This window comes from Saccopteryx bilineata, chromosome 9, assembly GCF_036850765.1.
Source record: "Saccopteryx bilineata isolate mSacBil1 chromosome 9, mSacBil1_pri_phased_curated, whole genome shotgun sequence".
NCBI classification, from domain to species: Eukaryota; Metazoa; Chordata; class Mammalia; order Chiroptera; family Emballonuridae; genus Saccopteryx; species Saccopteryx bilineata.
Genome location: NC_089498.1, coordinates 61,229,550 through 61,249,605, shown reverse-complemented (window position 1 = coordinate 61,249,605; position 20,056 = coordinate 61,229,550). Strand labels below are relative to the sequence as shown.

Sequence of the window (20,056 nt, the reverse complement as noted above, 5' to 3'; positions counted from 1 at the left end):
TGGTCTCTATAGGAGAAGCTTCTTTCCAAGGCGGGGTCAAGCATGGGGGCAGCTCCACTGGGCTGTTAATTTGATAGGTTTAGAAACAGTGGAAAACTGTTGTGATTCAGGGTTACCCAGCGGAGTAGTTATAGTTCAGATTAAGAAATTTTCTAGTTTTTTACATAAGCCCCAAAATGAAATCTTTGGTGTGAGGAGACAATTTAAACAAAAGTCCATTCTCACACATAATGTCTAGAACAGTAGAGAAGTGGTGGTTTTTATTTTGCATCAGTGTCCATTCAAACAAGCTGCCCTCATCACAGTGAGTTGAGGAAAACAGACATAAAAGATCCTTCTTTCTAGTCAGCCGCGGGTAAGGGGGGAGGAAGGAGTTAGGGAAAAAGTTTTAAGATTGGTACTTCACACCAGGCACTCTTTCTGCTACTTAAATTCACTCTTGAAATTATGAACTAACGTCTGCTTCTACTTTTTCCTGCTAAACGGAGTTACAAATACAATCCAGGAGAGAGGAAAAGATCACTGTGAGAGAATGGATAATTTGCTGATGACCAAAGGAGCGGATTTCTCCACAACAGACACGTTTTCAAAAGGGAAGCTTCTGATTCTGGCTTGCTTTGTACATCCGCAGGCGAAGATGCGATGACAGGGGACACTGACAAGTATCTGGGGCCACAGGACCTTAAGGAGCTGGGCGATGATTCCCTGCCTGCCGAAGGCTACATGGGCTTTAGTCTGGGTGCCCGTTCTGCCAGGTATTTTATTGTTGCTGCTTTTTTTTCCATAGGTAATTTAAAACAATCATGATTTGTCATAAACCAAAACCATTTTCATTTTTCCCATTATCCCCAAATGTGCTCTTTGGATGAGGATATGAATTTGGTGAAGTGTTCTCAATGCCAATGTACATGCTCTGCTGTACATGCTCAATGTACGTTTTCTTCTGTGGTTTTCAGTCCTTAATTTTATGTGATTGACGTGTTAACTGTTCCTTTCCCCCTGCCTGGCAGTCATGCTTCAAGCAGAGTAGCAAAGGAGTTCACAGACAAAACTGGGAGAACCAGTCTGGGTTACATATTTCAAAATTAAATTTTGTTCTATATGGAAAGAAAAATCTTATTTTCCAATAAGTAAGAAATCATTGTGTTGATTGTTCACTATTCTCTCTTAATTGCTGAAATAATTATTCAGGACGGAGACTTAAAAAGAGCATTTTTGTTTTTAAAAATTTTGTTTGTTAGAATCGCTTACCAAGGGTCTGAGTATCTCTACTAAAACTTGACTATGAGTATGTATAAAAGGGACATGTGAGGGGTGTAGCAGGGACTTGCCAAGAGTCACAGACAGGAGTAGTGGCAAATTCAATCCTTGCAACTAAAGCGTAAAACTTTGGTATGTGGAAAACCTTGGCTCGAATTTATCTGACACTGGTTTAAAGAAATAGGACCTTGTCCAGAAACTGGGGACTTCTTTTCCCTGGTTGGATTAACAGCTTGTTTGCTGACAGTCAAGTTTTTTTTGTTTTGTTTTGTGTTTTTTTTTTTGACAGTCAAGTTATTTTAAAGCTAATAATTAAACCACCTAAGCCAGAGCCCTGGGGACATTTTCCTATAGTTTAAGTATCTGTTGTAAAAAGTTTCATTGTCTAATAGTAAATGTCACTTCCCACAAAGTAAACCTGAGAGTTAATTCTCAGTGTCCTTGATGTGGCCAGTTTAGCTGCTGAATTGATGTTTTTCAAGTTAGTCTTTTTTTTTTTTTTAAGGGAATTTAGATCTCATGTAACTCCGTAGAGTTCTTGCTTTATAAATATATATAGTATATAAAAGGCCTTAAAATCTTCTTGTAACTGGTGTCATGAACAAAAATGGGAGATTACTTTTTATAATATGTAGTACTTCATGTATTCACAGATAACAAGTTATAACTGAAAACATGCACAATCTTAAAGGATGTCAAGGGAAATTCTATTTGGAGATTTAATAATTTTATACTAGCTGATTCTCTTCCTGAGATAGTATATAAAAGATAACATTTTGTGGATTACTTATTTGTATGTAGAAAATTGTAGCAGCGGACATTCAGTGAGTGACGAAACCAGAATATTGTCACATAATTCTTTCCCAAGACAATTTGAAGGCTTTCACACTTTTGCTTTTGATTGCACCATTATTATTATTATTATTTGTTGCTGTTATATGTAACTCATTTTTTATACGTTGACAACTCATGTTATGCTCAGAGGCAAATATAAAAATAATTCATAAAACCAATATGTTTTAAGGTATTGTTAGAGTATTGCCAAGTATAATATTCTGAGTGTAACATTTAAAAAGGAATACATTAAATGTTTAACTCATTCAACCATAACATTTTTTTCTTTTTTCCCTGTCTGATTTTTTTTTTTTTGCTTTCTTCTCCTGTTTTTTCTAAAAATACTTTAAAATAGTCCCAAGATCAGGTAAGAAATGGCACCTTCCCAGTGTTCTCTGCCCTTCCCCGATTCATTTTTGCATTTTTATTTTCTTCAGCATTGTGATGTTATGTGCTGTGTTGTTCTGCCCTATGCTTTTTATTTTCCTGCTCATCTTTCGCAAATCAGTTTTCTGATTCTGAAGAAATTAGCAAATAACTAAATATCTGGTAAAAAAATGTTACTCATGCGAAATTGCCTGAACACTTGGGGAATTTCTTTCCCTTACCAAGTTTGTGTGGTGCATGAAGTAACTGGAGAAATTTCACTGGTTAAGAAAGTCTAGAAGAGCTGTTTGTTTGCTGGTTGCCGTTTTGAGTTGTGCTACGCACATTAGTATAATTTTAAGAATTCTCAGGCATGCGGTTTTCTAACACTTCCTGTATTTAAAACTTAGGGTATACTGATGGCTACAAATAATATAGTTGACCTTTTTAAAAAAAACTATTTAATGCTTTCCAGATCCCCATGCAAATAATGTCTAATTTTAGTAGCTGAAATTACTTCGATGTATTAAAGAATCTGAGTGAAGCTTGATGGATTTAATTGTCTCCATCTGTCTAATGTAAGTTGGTCTGAAACAGTCAGGAATAAGAACTGTGGACAAATGAAATGAAGACATCTTTAGGCCTTTCTGTTAATAGGTCCCAAATCTGTGCTCTGTTCTGTGGTCCACATGCCTAAGTTAAAAGAAAAAGAGGATGTTTCAAGTGTATCAACAAATCTTAGATATTTTTCAGAACTGAAATGAAAATAAATATGTGATTATTTTTTGAATTTTTAAGTCTTTGTCCACATCTAGAGTAAAATTGTTCTCCCATACCACCAATATTACCATCCACTGTAGAAACCATAACTTAAAGAAATGAATGTCTGATGCCAAGGGTGAGCTTCTCAAGTCACATCACTGGGCCAAACAGAACTTTGCTGTGAGCACTTAGAAGTTGCACTGTGTGGTCATAGAGCCCCTAGTGACAGGGCTAATTAGATTACAGCTAGTTAAAAAAAAAATAAATACAATTAAAAATTCAGTTCCTCAGTCACTAGTCACATGCCAGGTGCCAGGTGGCCACCCCTGACCACTGGACACTGGACGGGACAGTGGCTGTTTAGGACACACTCATCATCGCCCAGAGTTCTGTTAACAGTGTTGAGTTAGAGTAGAAAGAGAATGTCTGCTTTTAGGAAGTTTATATTGTACTTGAGAAAAGGCAAAGGGGGGCTAGAAACAGGAATAACTGAGAGAGAGGTTGGCAGCTGACATGGTGGGAGGGGAGACAGAATTATGAGTCGTAAGGTTGGGCGCTGAGGGCCCGGCCAGGTAAGCTGTCCTCCAGGGATAACGCTTACTTCTTTTCCCTTCTCGCTCCTGGGTCTAATATGTTGACTAGCTCAGAATTGTCACTTAGTAAATATTTGTTGAATCCACTACGTAATGTCTGTAGAATTACAGTCACTTTGGAGTGTGAGATCCCTCTAAGATTCTGGTGAAAGCTAAAACTCTAATCCTAGAAGGATGGACCTACCCATTTATATGGACATTTGGAATAATACCTGTAAGTCAGGGGTCTCTGTGTATTGATATTAAAATACCCACTTTGGGGTAATCTTTAGTATAGTAAATGCAGAGGGGAAAAGAAATTGTTTTGTGCAAAGCAAAGGAATCATTCCTTATTTACTGCTTCTTTGCACTTTTCCCTGTCTAGTCCACGCAAGGCCAAGGCCGGAGTCTGACTCAGTCTTCTGGTAAAGATTCAAGCAGCCGCATTTACACTCAGACAATTTATGAATTACATAGGAAGTGACAGATGCCAGCTGCCATGGTCCTTGTCCCCCATACCAAACTATATGACACCAGAACAAAGGAGCTATCTGTCTGCCGTGCTAGCTGTAGGATGTCCCATTGCTGAGGAGCCAATTATAGACTACAGCTAAGTGGTTTCATATTCTGTGCTCTATTCCAAGGAGGACAGGGGCAGGAAGCCCCAGGAGGCAATGAAAAGCTGCCTGGTGACAGCCTACCATGGCAGGTGAGATAGCGAGGCATGCAGGTGATGGCCTCACAGCCCCTCTCCTTTGTGTTCCTATAGGATCACAGGTGTCCTCCAAGGCTCACATCAGTCTGCATGTCCTATGTGGATATGTGCAGGCTTACCACGGTCCCTTACTCTGTTGCTTTTTTTTTTTTTAAAGATTGAGATATAATTGACATCTTTTCTTAGCCTTTTAGCTAAGATCAAGTGTGGAGATATAATTGACAAATAACTTTATATTAGTTTCAGGTATACAACATGATTCAATAGATGTATCTATTGCAAAATAATTATCACAATAATTCTAGTATCCATCACCACATGTAGCTACAATTTTTTTTCTTGTGATGAGAACTTTTAAGACCTACTCTCATAGCATCTTGTTCAAATATATAATATAGTACAGCATCATTAAGTATAGTCATCACGCTGTACATTATATCCCCAGGATTTATTTATTTTATAACTGGAATCTTGTACCTTTTGACCACCATCAACCATTTTGCCCTCTCCAACCCCCTATTGCTTTTTATTTTATTTAAAAAAAATTTTTTTAAGTGAGAAGCAGGGAAACAGACTCCTACATGTGCCCTGACCGGGATCCACCTGGCAAGCCCCCTACCAGGCAATGCTCTGCCCCTCTGGGTGGCTGCTCCATTGCTCTGCAACTGAGCTATTTTAGTGCCTGAGGCAAGGGAGCCATCCTTACTGCCCTGGGCCAACTTTGCTTGAACCAATCATTCGAGCCATGGCTGTGGAAGGGGAAGATGGAAGGGTGGGCTGGGAGGGTGGAGAAGCATATGGGTGCTTCTCCTGTTATCCCTGACCAGGAATCAAACTCGAGACTTCCTCAAGCTGGGCCGATGCTCTACCACTGAGCCAACTGGCCAGGGCCTGGTTTTTAGTTTAGAGGTCAGTGTGGTGAGTGGCACTTCAGGTCATAATAAAGCTTGTACTCTGGGAAGTTCAGGGGCTATGTAGAGGGTTTGAAAGTGGCTAGAAAGGAGAAGAGTAGAAGGAGCAGTGAGAGAAAAACAACCACACATGGAATAGGAATTTTCAAGGCCATAAAGCTGGCAAAGAAGATCATGTAGGATGTTATGTATTCATAGCACTACTTTCTTCTTAACGCTTTCCACAAGTAGCAACTATAAACCTCTGGATAAGTTAAGCCCGTATCTAGTTCCCAAAGACATATAAACATTTATATGATCCATTTATAGCAGACATAATTTCATTCAGTAGTACAAGGTAGACAGATATGGACTAGAAAGTGAGGAGACCCCAACATAAGGTCATACCATAGAAAAATCTCTCAGGGTATCAGGTTATCTGGAATCATCTGGTTCTTCTAAATTGTCATGTTGGTTTGACTTTCACAGTGCAACATCCAAAGTTTTCATGCATTTCATGTTCTTACATATTTAACACCAGTTTGCCTAATTTTAAACAAAACCTGATCATGAGATTGTCTAAGCTAAAGAGATTTTATTTTTACAGTGTCTTTTTAAGAACACCTTTTGTTGATATTTTTAGCCATCTTGCCTGTTCTTAAAGTTGCATGAATTAATTTTCTTTTATTCATCTCATGATCATCTCCCACTCTTGAATGGTTAACTGTAAATACAACAGCCTCCGCTCCTTCAGTTCGGATAGGTCTTACACCTTGAACAGAAGCTCCTATGCACGGGACAGCATGATGATCGAAGAACTCCTTGTGCCATCCAAAGAGCAGGTAGGCATCGTTTTAACAATATTTTTTGATTGTTATTCATTTGTATGTTTGAATCAAAGTCTTCGTCTCATGACAAAAACTGTATTTCTGCATGTTTGATTTTGCATTTGTAAATCTTCCTGTACTACCAATTAAAGAAAAAATCAGGCCCCGGCCAGTGGCTCAACAGATAGAGCATCAGCCCAATGTATAGACGTCCCCGGGTTCAATTTCTAGCCAGGGCACACAGAAGCAACCATCTGCTTCTCTTCCTCTCTTTCTTCCCCTTCTTTCCCTCTCCTTCTCCCACAGCCAGTGGCTCAGTTGCTTTGAGCATGACCTTGGGCAGTGAAGATGGCTTGGTTGGTCCTCAGGCACTAAAAATAGCTCAGTACTCGAGCATCAGCCCCAGCTGGGGGTTGCCCAATGGATCCTGGTCTGGGGGGGGGTCTGTGGGAGTCTGCCTCAATATCTCCCCTCCTCTCACCTAAAAAAAAAATCAATTGTGCCATATATGGAAACAACCTTTTCTTCTGGTGAGTCTCAAATCCCACAGAGAGAAACTCAGAAGGTCTTAGGAAAGACATGGATCTCTTCTCTCATTTCTAGAGAGTTAATAATAATTGGTAGCTAGAGTTGCTGACATCCACATGAATATTTGATTTTGCTAAACAAACTTTGTATGCATGTTGGAATTTGCTAGAATTGTTTTTAGCAAGTAGTTAAGATTAGATCGGTCATGTTTTTGATCCCTTAGTTTCAAAGCTGACTGTAATGGGCCTCTCAAGATGTTATAGTATTTTGCTTTCTGCTAGAATCTCTGCTGGGTTCATCAGGTGTTAATGCAATTTCTTTTTTTCAATAATTGGTTGACTAGATATTAGTTTAATATAAGAAGTCCCAGCAACATAATCCTGCTGCATGTGGACTCGGGATGATTCATTATTCTAGATACACAAAATACCTGATTTTAAATTTGCAGTCATGAATTGATAATGGATGAAACTGTTTGCACCATAAAACTAATTTTGAAGGTGGTTGATGATATTTAAACAATGTTAATGATTGGTGAATTGATGCTGGACTTACTCACTGCCCATGAAGGTAAATTGGAGCAGATGAGTAAGTGATAGTCACTTACCACCAAGTTAGAGGTTAAACAGTAGACAGTCAGACATTTGGGACTCCCACATGTCTGGAGATGCTGATTCCCAGACACACAGATAGATGTACATTGTACTTCACAAGGACATACAATAAACATTTCATCACACTTTACTCTCTGTCAAAGTTTCTTAGCAAGCAGGCCTTGCAGAGGTGAATACAGTGGCTATTCAGTGTTGGGTCAGTCAGACAGAAGCACCCTCTGTGGAGTGATTACAGGTGCCATAGCATGTCATGGTATCAGTGGGTCTTAACACTAAAATATCACTTGTCTCAAATAATGACTAAAGTCTTGGGTATAAGGTATTGCCCAGGCATTGGTGGAGATTTTCTGAAGAACTCTTTGCTTGGTTGGCTATGATCATTATCCTAGTCAGGTAGTCCTGATCTCTTCATGTTCCCAATTGAAATAAGATATTAGTGGGTTGATTGATAATACTTACAAGTGTAAAAATGCCTGTTATTCACTATGCCCTAATGAAACCCCACAAAACTTACAGAATTGCAGGTAAAAAGAGATTTCTCGGGTATCAGTGACATTTTTCTCTTACATAAAACATGTACCTAAGTCTGTAACAGAATAGCAGATCTGTCATTGAACCTAATTATGGTTTATGTTTCTAAGTATATATTTGCTTTGGGGCAAGGACCTGAAATTGGGACTAGCACCACCGTCACCCAGACCTTACCATTATTGCCAACAGGACCAGGACCCCATCACTGCAGCTTTCATCTCTACCACTGTGACCACCATTATTATTGTCGTAGTCATACTACCTCCCAAGTTCTGTACATCATTCTTACAGTACTACACAAATGTGTACAATAGAGCAAGGGTACAGACAGACTTCTGAGGGCTCTCACACCATTACTTATTAGCTTCTATCAAGACCTGCTTATTTAAGTAGAGTGGAGGGGCAGCATTTACTCAGAATAAAGCATTTCTGAAAAGAAATAAAGGATAGAAAGAAGTTTTGAGGTAAAAGTGGTGTTCTTTTGTTCAGTTTGTTACTGTTTCTATGTCAGAAGCACCTCTGTGGATGTCACAACACTTCTGTAGACCAATCAGGGAAAAGGAAGGTTTAGGACATCTTGAAACCTTTACAAAGAAATGTTAAGTTGATAACTACAGATAACGCAGGAAGTTGCTTTCTTTAAAGACCACAGGGAGTCCTATGACCTGACAAGCATTCCTTGTGGAAACAGTATATTTAATGAGCATACAGCCTTACTCCTGGCCACACGCATTCATGATAAATTTACCAGAGATTTGAGAAAAATATGAAAGGTATAAAAACATTTTAGGCACAGATAGGGGCATTTGAAAATATACTGACTATACTGTTAGAAAGTCACTAATTTTCTTAGCAGTGTTACCGGTATTGAAGCTGTCCAGAGGAATATTTCTATTCCAAGGGTATACATGTTGAAGTTTACAGGAGTGAAGTAACTATTAAGTCAGCTATTTATTTTCAAGTGGTTCAGCCACCCTCAAAAAAGTGTATGCATGTGGGGAGAGGGAAAAAAACCAAATATGGCAACATGTTAATTGTTGAACCTTGTTGAAGTGTATGTGGATATTCCTTATACCCTTTTTTCAACTTTATTTGTATAAACACCTTCAAAATAAAAACTTGGAGGAAAGATGAAAACAAATTCTGAAAGAGGTGTTATTAACCTATAGTCCCTAGTGTCTCATTCATTATAGAAGAGAGAGAAAAGGCTAATTCCTCAAAAGAAAGGCTTTCAGAAGCAAGAGCCCAGTTATACTGTGCAAGATTAATGAGAAGTATTTACTTTAGAAGTTCAATGACATACTTTATATCAGAATTTAGGTAAATAAATTTTAGTTTATGTCTATCATGCCTCTAAATCCATATTTATAACTTTCAAAATGGAGTTTCTGCACACTATTTATTTTGTCTGAACACATGCAAAAAGTCTTCAATACAGTATTTAGAATTCCTAAAGCAATGTTACATGACTTACTGTCAGATTTAAAACTTCCCTGTCATTACTCAGTTAAAGTTGTCTTGATAAGATAAGACAAAAAAGGAATAAAGAAGAACTTTGTGCACTTCTTTTTCTTAATGTGAGTAGACCTCACCCACACAAAGCCTAGTGGCTTATTCTGCTGCTGACTAACCAGTGTGCACATTAACCACAGTTACAGGGCACTTACAACTCTGGATAATGTACACAGACCCACCCTCCCCCTTCTCCTAAGAAGTGCTGGTTGGAGGTAGGTGCAGAGGCCAGAGCTGGGGAATAGAGGTGGGAAAATGAAGCCTGACTTCATTCCTTGCTGGGTCTTAATCAGGATCAGTCTGTAAACCACTTCATTCCCACCCACCCCTCCCACCCTGATCAAGAGTGGACTCTATTTTTTTTACTTTTTACTGTGGTATAGATTTTATCCTTGAACTCCCTGTTCTTTCCCTATTAACCTTTTAATCAAGAGCCACCTGTAGATATGCTTCTGAAAAGTATATGCAAGTAAGTTATGTCTTGCATTTGTCAGAAGCTGTTATTCAAAGCAGTGATTCTCAGCCCTGACCACTTACGAGAATCACCTGGAGATCTTTTTTAAAAAGACAGTTGCTCAGTTCCTGATTCAGTGGAGCTGGGTGGGCCCTGGGCATCAGATTATTCAGTGCACCCAGAATTGAAAACCACTGATTCCTAAGTGGGAGTTCTTATTAGGAGCAACATTGGAACCTCTTTGACTATTAGGAAAACAAGATAGTCTAATCAAAATTTCCCTGACTGCTTTCCTGCTCTTGTGTGGTTTTTTTTCAAGCCCCATAGGCAGAGGCAGATTAAGGTCGGTTGAGACCGCGGGCGCTGAAGAAAATATTGGGCCCTTTAAAGAAAGAGAGAGAAACAGGGAAAATAAAAATACATGTTAACCATATATTTAAGTAAATAAAAAATATGTAGCGGTAGAGCATCAGCCCGGCATGTGGAAGTCCGGGGTTCGATTTCCGGCCAGGGCACACAGAAGAAGCACCCATCTGCTTCTCCACCCCTCCCCCTCTCCTTCCTCTCTGTCTTTCTCTTCCCCTCCCGCAGCCAGGGCTCCATTGGAGCAAATATGGCCTGGGCACTGGGGATGGCTCCTTGGCCTCTGCCCAGGCGCTAGAGTGGCTCTGGTCAGCCGCAATGGAGCAATGCCCCAGATGGGCAGAGCATCGCCCCTGGTGGGCATGCTGGGTGGTTCCCGGTTGGGCACATGCAGGAGTCTGTCTGATTGTTTCCCTGCTTCTAACTTTGGAAAAATACCAAAAAAAAAAAAAAAAATTATGTACTATTAATGCTATTAATGTTAAAACTGCACATATGAAACCAAACTGGTGTCATTAGAGAAAAGCGTAAAGTTGGACGGGGCCTTTCAGAAATTGGGACCCAGTGCACATGCCTCGTGCACCCACCATTAAATCCGCCTCTGCCCACAGGTGATCATGGAATGCACCGCTAGATAGGAATCACGATTTAAAGCATCCAGCTGGGGTCTTCTATATTGGTCAGTCAACCTCTAATGTATTTGTTTTATAAGCTCAGATATGTGCATATCAGATTGTTGTAGAGCAACATCTTTTTTTTTTTAATTTTATTTATTCATTTTTAGAGAGGACAGAGAGAGGGAGAGAGAGAGAGACAGAGGAGGAGAGAGAGGAGAGAGAGAGAAGAGGGGAGGAGCAGGAAGCATCAACTCCCATATGTGCCCCGACCAAGCAAGCCCAGGGTTTCGAACCGGCGACCTCAGCAATTTCAGGTCGATGCTTTATCCACTGCGCCACCACAGGTCAGGCAAGAGCAACATCTTTTTATGCTTAGAAGCATTCCTTTACAAATAGATGGTAATAAAGAAAAAGCATGACTCTAAACTGAAGCCCAGTTGTCTAAGATGACTAGAATAGGTTTGTTCATATATTCTGACCTAACTATTGAAAGCACTGTCTGAAAAGGTTTATGTTGCTGTGTATGATCCAGTCCTCATTACAGCAGTGGAGTATTAGTCATTAGAGAGGCCTTAAGCATCAGGAGATATGGTGGTGATGCTGATGGCGATGGTGGTGAAAACAGCTAATTTTGAGCTTCTACTATGTGCCAGGAGCTATTTTAAGAGTTTTACCAGCCTGACCAGGCGGTGACGCAGTGGATAGAGTGCCGGACTGGGATGCTGAAGACCCAGGTTCGAGACCCCGAGGTCTCCATTTTGAGCCCAGGCTCCTCTGGTTTGAGCAAAAGCTCACCAGCTTGGACCCAAGGTCACTGGCTCAAGCAAGGGGTTACTGGGTCTGCTGAAGGCCCGTGGTCAAGGCACATATGAGAAAGCAATCAATGAACAACTAAGATGTCACAATGCGCAACGAAAAACTAATGATTGATGCTTCTCATCTCTTCCTTCCTGTCTGTCTGTCCCTGTCTATCCCTCTCTTTGACTCTCTGTCTCTGTAAAAAAAAAAAAAGTTTTACCAGCATTAACCCATTTACATCTCACAAAAATCCTATGAGACAATTTCTTGGCTCTATTAAAAAGATGAAGAGACTGAAGTGCACAGACAGCTTAAGTAACTCACCCCAGGGGACACAACTGGTAAATCACAAAGCCACGGGGCATCTGGCTCCAGGTTGCCTTGTTTTAACACTAGTACAGTACACCATTCCACTGCAAATCTGCATTGCTCAGTGTGAGTGAGGAGGAAGCCCACAAAGAGCCCAGGCCCTGCTCTCTGTCCTCCGGGATCTCATTCATATATGTCAGTATTCTTAATAAGAGTGTAGTACCATCATCTTTATCTGCTTTTAGCATGAAAATTATGTTTAGACATGTGTTCTCTATTATGCTTATTTCTAATTCTAATAAGTTCTTATTTAATGTGCTTTAAAAGGAACTGGCAACCTATGTTCAGCAACAAGTTATGAAAATTATGTAGAAAATGATTCTGCTTAAACTTATAATATGTAAGACATCATTAAAGGAATGGAAGTATTTGACCTTAACATGGATATGAGGTAGAAGGCATTATAGTGCTCTAAAAATACTTCAGGCTAACTAATTAATTATACTTTCTTTGAATGATCCTAAAAGTCCTGGTAGGACCAAGGGACATATATTGCTGGCAGAAACATTTAATGCAGTATGGTTTCTGGTAGTTATTCAAAGATGGGAGCAGAGGAGAAATCAGCAACATGGGTTGTTTTTGCCTGCCTGCATCAATTCTGCTTTCTCTAGGTGGCAGTCACGGGGTCTGATGCTCAGACCTCTGCCCCCACTCATTTCTCAGTCAATGTAGTTTAGAAGGTGTTGAAATCCCTCCCTCTCCTCCAAAGATGAGCCCCAAACCTGGCCTTTCAGAGCATTTCTTTTCCTGGATTATAATAATTCTGTTTGGGTGAAATGTGAAACCTTAGCCAGCCTACTGAGATTTTTTTTTCCCTTTTAGCAATAGAGGCAGAAAGAGAGACAGAGAGGGACAGATAGGGACAGACAGACAGGAAGGGAGAGAGAATGAATGAGAGGCATCCATTCTTTGTTGCTGCACCTTGATTGTTCACTGATTACTTTCTCATATGTGCCTCACCTGGGGGGTGCAGCCGTGCCAGTGACCCCTTGCTTAAGCCAACAACCTTGAGCTCCAAGCCAGCAACAATGGGGTCGTGTTTATGATCCCATGCTCAAGCCAGAGCCCCTGTGCTCAAGCTGGTGAGCCTGTGCTCAAGCCATTGACCTCAGGGTTTTGAACCTGAGTCCTCTGCGTCCCAGGCCGATGCTCTATCCACTGTACCATCTCCTGGTCAGGTCTGAGACTTACATTTGAGACTTTTTGTAGCCTTGTGGGGGTTGCTAAGCTATAAAGATGATGTGAACCCAAAGCTGCTGGGGGTGGAGCATGAAGACCAAGAAGTCCTACCATATTTTGAGCCAGGGCTGGATTCAGCCACGCCTGTAGTTAGTACCACCTCGATTTCCCCACTATATAAACAGGTAAATTTATCTCAATCTCCCCCCTTCCAGCCTCTGGGGAGAGGACGTCTTAAGCCAGTTTAGTCTGGGTTTCTGCCCTCACTGATATACTTACTATTGGCAGTAGTCAAACCTGGCATGAACAACCACATATTAAAGGCAATGTACAAAGTTTTCTAGAACCTTAAAGTGCCATTCAACCTTGAGATTCTATTATTTTAAGGTTAATAAATCCAAATTTTAACAAAATTAAAAGAAAATGTGCTATGATTTAAGAGAATAGCTATAAACTTGGGTGCTTCCGAACAGACAACTTTTAGAAAGGTGTTCTTTGACAGTCACTAAGGAATGCTCACCTTCCGTTTCCTTTCCTGTCTGTTGATAGAGGAACAGCGTGTTAGTTAGTGAGCAGAGAGAAATGGGGCAGCTCTGCGGCCCTGTCCCTCTAATTAGACTGCTTTCATTTTGGAGACTTTCCCTTTCAGACCAGACTCGCCCAAGTGGTTTATGCCTAAGAGGACAAGTGGCAGGGCTTCAAAGGGTGACCGGTGTAGAAGGTTTCACTAAAGTAGTGTGCAGTGGCACTGGCTATTTGCTTGGTAACTGTGGAGACAGATCTGCCGTTAATAAGGGAGGCCTTGTCATAGCTTCCCCATACCCGGAGGCAAGTGTCACATCGTAACTTCTCATTTAACTCACAGCCTAGGATTCTAATCCTTTGGGTTAGACATGACTTTTTCTGAGGCTAAGGATGTTCTCATGTATATTTAGTCATTATATTGTGTTATTTGATATGTTAGTAAATCATGTGCAAATTGGAGGGCTCTTTGGGGAAAATTACACATATTTTTCAAGACCTAGCAGTTTTCAATGATCTCAGTAATAGAAAAGAAGAATGCCAAATCCAAAAGGCTGGATATGCTAATAGGTTTCCTCCCCTACCCCCCACCTCCCACCCCCTTCCCTCATATCAGCAGTTTTCCCTTCCTGTTTCTTTTTGTTTAAGCTTATTTCTAAGGGGTTCTCAAAGATGTGCATGGTGGCAGAATGTAGCCAGCCTGGGATTAAAGATTTGCTCGAGATACTTCCCTAGAAGATAAGCACCTTTAACTAGTGAAATTTAATATGCTACTTTTGCTCTTTAAAGTGCTTTGCCAGCATTACTCAGGTGACCCATTCAACACTTCTGGTTGAATGGTCAGCAAGATTACAGATTTTTTTTTTAAGGCAGAAATGTTGGTGTTGTGACTTAAGGTAGTACAGTTTGTTTAGACATCTTGAACAGGATGTGATGTGTTAACATTCTCCACCCTGACCTTGATTCACCTTATTTTGTTGAAGTTGGTAGCTAAATTATCTTGAGATTAATCAGAGGTGGACGTCCCAAATAACCCAGCTTCATCATGGTTTATATTGTAGTCTCAAATAGGTCTTAACAGGTAATAAAAGTTGACTTCAAGAAAATAAACATTTTTTTTAAAAGACCTGCTTTAGTAAGCCTTTGAGTTTGATTTTATTTTGCTGCTTAAATCAGGTTTTCTTTTATGGGATCCATTTTTTAAGATGTATAACACAATGTTTTGATGTATATATACATTGTGAAATTATTTCTACAACCAAGTCAATTAACCATTACATTCAATAGTTATTGTTTATTTTGTGTGATAGGAGCACTTCAGATCTACTGTCTTAGCAAGTTTCAAGTGTATAATACATTTTGATGAACTACAGTTACCATGCTGTACATTAGGTTTCCAGAATTGATTCATCTTATAACTAAAAGTTTATATCCTTTGATCAATATCTTCCCTTTTCCTCCATCCACGGCCTCTGATAACCATGATTCTGTTCTCTGTGACTATAAATTAAACTTTTTTTTTTTTTAAAGATGGCATTCATTTTTAAAAGAACATTTCCAAGTAGTTGTTCTGGATATCCTAAAAGACTTGCTCTCTATTTCAGTACCAGCTTGTCATTTCTTTCACTCAGTATCCACTGCCAATCACAATAATTTTGTAAGACTTAGTGCAGTACCTGCCACATATTTGTTAAATGGATCTTCTCATTTCATGCTTTTAGCCACCTATGGATTAGATATTATTACTGCCATCTTACAGACCAAGAGTCTGGGGCTGGGAGGAGCATTTCACTCGCCCAGTGTCACCTTAGGTGCCATTAGATAGGCGAGCTGAGAATAGAATTTAAGTCTGTTGGCTACTTGAACCCATTCTGCTGCTGACCCCTAAGGCGCTGGGGACTCTAATAGAAGAAGTGTGGCAGACCTGAGTAAAGCATAGTCAGCTCAGGAAGAGCTGACGTTTAGACAGGTATTTGTCATAGCCCAAATACCTTTATTTCTTATTAATCCAGCAGAAAGTAACATCTCTGTGGTCTGATAAGCTAAAAGCTATATCCTAAAAGCTATATAAAGGGCTGTAATGTTATATAAATTTAAGAAATGAGTTCGCTTTCGTTGTTAAAACAACCTGGGAGAATTAGAATTAGTATTATCTGTGTTTTTGTTGGCATAACAATTGAGATTTTTTTTTTTTTTTTTGTATTTTTCTGAAGCTGGAAACGGGGAGAGACAGTCAGACAGACTCCGCATGTGCCCCACCGGGATCCACCTGGCACGCCCACCAGGGGGCAACGCTCTGCCCCTCCGGGGCATTGCTCTGTTGCGACCAGAGCCACTCTAGTGCCTGGGGCAGAGGCCAAGGAGCCATCCCCAGCGCCCAGGCCATCTTTGCTCCAATGGAACCTCGCTGCGGGAGGGGAAGAGAGAGACAGAGAGGAAGGAGAGGGGGAGGGGTGGAGAAGCAGATGGGCGCTTCTCCTGTGTGCCCTGGCCAGGAATCGAACCTGGGACTTCCGCACACCAGGCCGACGCTCTACCATTGAGCCAACCGGCCAGGGCCCAATTTAGAATTTTTACATCTCTTTCATGTTACTTGGATCATTTCATTCTCTCAGCAAATTTGGACATTTACTATTATCTATGTATTACCCTAAAGCAGAAGTGGAGGTTCACTGCAGAGATACACCCCAGGTCATCTATTCTTTGTCTAAGGGAACTGACACCCACGTGGGTTCCCCATGCCCTCGCCCCGTCAGGGCCACCAGTTAGTATGCTGGCTTCCAGGGGCAGCGGAGTGGACAGACAAGAACCTTAACTGGTGTCCAACCTTAAGCAGCCTGTAGAATTATCTAAATATTGGCATTAGATTTCTCTTATTTTCCTTACAAATGCTTTCTTGTCGCCTGCCTCTTTTCTTCCCTGCCTGCACATTTATTTCCAGCCCTGGGCATTCGGGTGTGTCCTCATTTGTAAAGCCAGTGTGTACTTGCTCTCCTCTTTCTTCTGATGAATAAGGCTGGCGAGGACCTATTTTTGGAAAGTATTAAGCTCTTGGAGACAGTGATAGCATCATTAGTCAGGCTTTGGACTCTATTGAATAATGTGCATTTGATTTTAATAGTATCCATGACATCACTGCCAAGATGAAAAATTATGTACTTATTGAAGTACTTTTCACATGGAAGTATAAGGTCTTATTTAGTCAGTATGAATTTTTTCTTAATGTAGTGCTAAATGTTGACCTTGTAATGTTCAAAGTCTCTCTCTGAAATTTAGTTTCCTCATCTATAAAATGGGTATACTATTACCTTCCCAGAGCTCCTGGGTTCTGAGGATTCAAAAAACAAATGAATGGAAAGATCTAGTGATAATGCTGTTAACATGGGAAATTAAACATTTTTGAGTCAATAAATAAGAGCTAGGCATTTGTAAGATGCATTTTTCTAACTGAATAAACTCTGTTGATTTGGTGTGTATATATATAAATGATCAGTGGTGACTCTGGAATATTTTTGTTTCTGTTGTATTTTCCTCACAGATTACCAGATTTTAACAAATGAGCTAATATAAATGAAAGCCCTTTGAAAAGTAGAAACTACTACACATATAAGGAGACATAATTTCAGGCCAACACTGACTTAGTTCCAGATATTTGATGTATATTTTTATTTAATCTCCATATCAACCAAACCTCCATTTGAAAATGAGAAAACTGAGGCTGAGAAAAGTTAAGAAACATGCTAAGTATCATAAAACCAACAAATAATGATGGACATCTCCAAAGGAGCTTTCCATAAATAAAGATAAGGAAAGGTCAAAGGCAAAATATTTTCTTTATTCCTGACAGAGGCCAGGTTGAGGGCTGGCCTAGTATCGGAGCCAAGTAGGCCTGCTAACCAAGCCTGTGGAATTGGCGGACCTCCTACCCAGGGGCCAGCTTCAGTGAGCCAGGGCAGGCGAACCCCACAGAGATTGACTTAGGGAGCAGAGGAATTCTGTGATCGAACTCAGGCCCAAGAGGGTGAAGACTGGATCTGAGCAGAGCCTGCCCAGCTGCCTTTCCCAAATGTACCTCTCAGACAAATTAATCCACATTTGAGGGGCCAAAAAGACTAGAAAGGGACAGGGAGAGGCCCACAGTTACACAGGGAAGTTGCCATTCCAAAATGGAAAGCTTAGGAATTGGAAAGACGTGTTCTCCATTCACAAGTGGCCAAAGCAATGATCAGATCCAAGTCTGTGACTAAACTTCAAAGCCAAGTTTTCCATTAAACCCTGGGAGTGCCCCTACTTGCTCTGGTAAACTAACTCAAGAACCAATTCTAGTTCCTCTTTTTTAACCATCACCACATGTAGTGTCCTATTTAACACTTTAAATATCTACATATTTGTTCAGTAACCAAATGGGGGGTAAGCTTTTCATTGGTACCATCGCGCCATGCACAACATGTCAAAACATTTTGAAATTCATAGTTAATTAAAATTAGTAAACAGTTCAGATTTCACATTTCAGTTATAAGTAAATGCTAATAGGTAGAAATAAATATTTATAGTTTGGTAGCTTGGAAATGAAGCTACCAATTTATTCTCTTTCTGTAAAAACCATTGGTTCTGTTAAATCACTATATTTTTTACTAAGAGGGATGCACTATGGGAAGAGCATTTTGTCTTTTTTTTTTTTTTTAGTTTATTAGAATTGTTAAGTTTGCTCATAAACCTAAGCAGACATTTATGAAAATAAAAAACAAGTACAAAATTTGGGACATACAGCTGACTAATTTTGAATAAGTGTGTTTGTTAATTATACGTGTGTTCATCTGGTTATGACAAAGTTTTAACTAGTGGCGAAGAGTTGCGAGAAGGAAGGAGTTGGGAACAACTCACAGGGACATGGAAGCCCAGTGCGCTGGCACACTCCAGCCTCCATAAATATTGCATGATGGTGGTGATACCTTTTTGTCTGATATAATTCATTGTTTCAATAATTAATGTCACCAGTGCATGTTTCTAAAAGCACTAAAGGTAAATAATTTACTATAATTACCAAAGAAGAATCGTATTATTTATTTATTAGAACTTTTAAAAACTGGGTCCTTTGTGAAAAGGAACCTCAGGTCCTCAAATAAACAGGTTACCATTTGCTAAAAAGTAAGATGAGCAGCACCACCCACTTTATATTAAATATTTTGCCCTACTCTGAAGGTTGGTTAGTTGGGGTCTCCAGAAGTCAGTAATATTGGTAAATAAGGCCAGATTAAATTCAACACCTAATCTTTGGTTTACCCATATAGAATTTGGGAACTTTCTGAAATGATATATTGCCGTTTTGGGGTTAAGACCTGGGTTGTGTGAACTCCTATTAACACCATTGATCACACATTCATCCATGGTATGTGTCTTCTCTCACTGAATGTAGAGAAAGATATTCCTCACTCATTTTTGTGTTTTCCTAGGATCTAGTCAGAATAGTGATTTGCACATAAGTGCTCTACAAAATTTTTTTTCAATGTGATTCCAGGGCATTAAAAAAATTTTTTGTAATACAGAGTAATTTTTTTTAATTTAAGTTTTATTATTGTCAAAGTTATACAAACAAATAAAATTATGCCATTTTACAAGACATACCCATTAAGAAAAAAAGAAAAAAAAAGAATTTCCCATATAAATTTTCAGCCTCCAGTTTCTTCTCTCCAGAGACAACTGCTTAGTGTACCTTCTGATGACTCTTACTGTATCTTTTCGTATCTCTAAATATCATGGATGTTGCTTCTTGTTGGCTTTTTCTCATTTTAGGAATTATTTATTGACTCCCCAAAAAGAAAAATAAAGCTTTAATTTTTTAAATACCTCTACTCTCCCACCATGCATGCTTCCCACCCCCCCCCCATTTTACCGAAACAGTTGTGTTTTCTTTTGGTTATGCCAGTATGTGTAGTGCTTCTGTTATTTATTATGCCTACTTAAACGTTATTTATAGATGCGAAGTATATTATGGTAGCATTTTCTTTCTGACACAGTAGTTTGCTTTACCTGGAGTTTTTCCATTTGGTTGGTGTTCTCTGCACAAATCACAAGTCCAACCCACAAATTCCTCCCCAGCTGTGCAAATCTCCTCTTAATATGTTCACACTTGTTAGGTGTTCTAAATATTTCATCTGCTTAATTCATCTCTCCTAGAACTTTCTTAGTTGTCAGTTCCTTGTAGGCCCTCAGCCACAGATGTCCTCCTGGTTCCTTCTCCGTCATCACCATGAAAGTTCCCTGTTCTTGTGTTAGACCCTGTATCTTACTGCTGTGTAGTTTAGTCCTTCATTGTGGTAGAGTACATCTTTCAATAGTTATC

General features: G+C 39.8%; 1 protein-coding gene across 24 annotated transcripts in view; it reads left to right on the top strand.

Moving 5' to 3' along the window:
• ANK3 (ankyrin 3) overlaps positions 1-20,056 on the top strand; it is a 745,841-nt gene that overhangs the window by 627,080 nt on the left and 98,705 nt on the right. For 21 of the 24 annotated variants that reach the window (XM_066242002.1, XM_066242003.1, XM_066242004.1 and 18 more), the window contains 2 exons: positions 632-755; positions 6,139-6,241. In XM_066242002.1, the coding sequence (XP_066098099.1) occupies positions 632-755; positions 6,139-6,241 (227 nt within the window). The remainder of the gene's footprint in view (positions 1-631; positions 756-6,138; positions 6,242-20,056) is intronic. The other 3 variants (XM_066242010.1, XM_066242016.1, XM_066242024.1) reach the window with 1 other exon arrangement.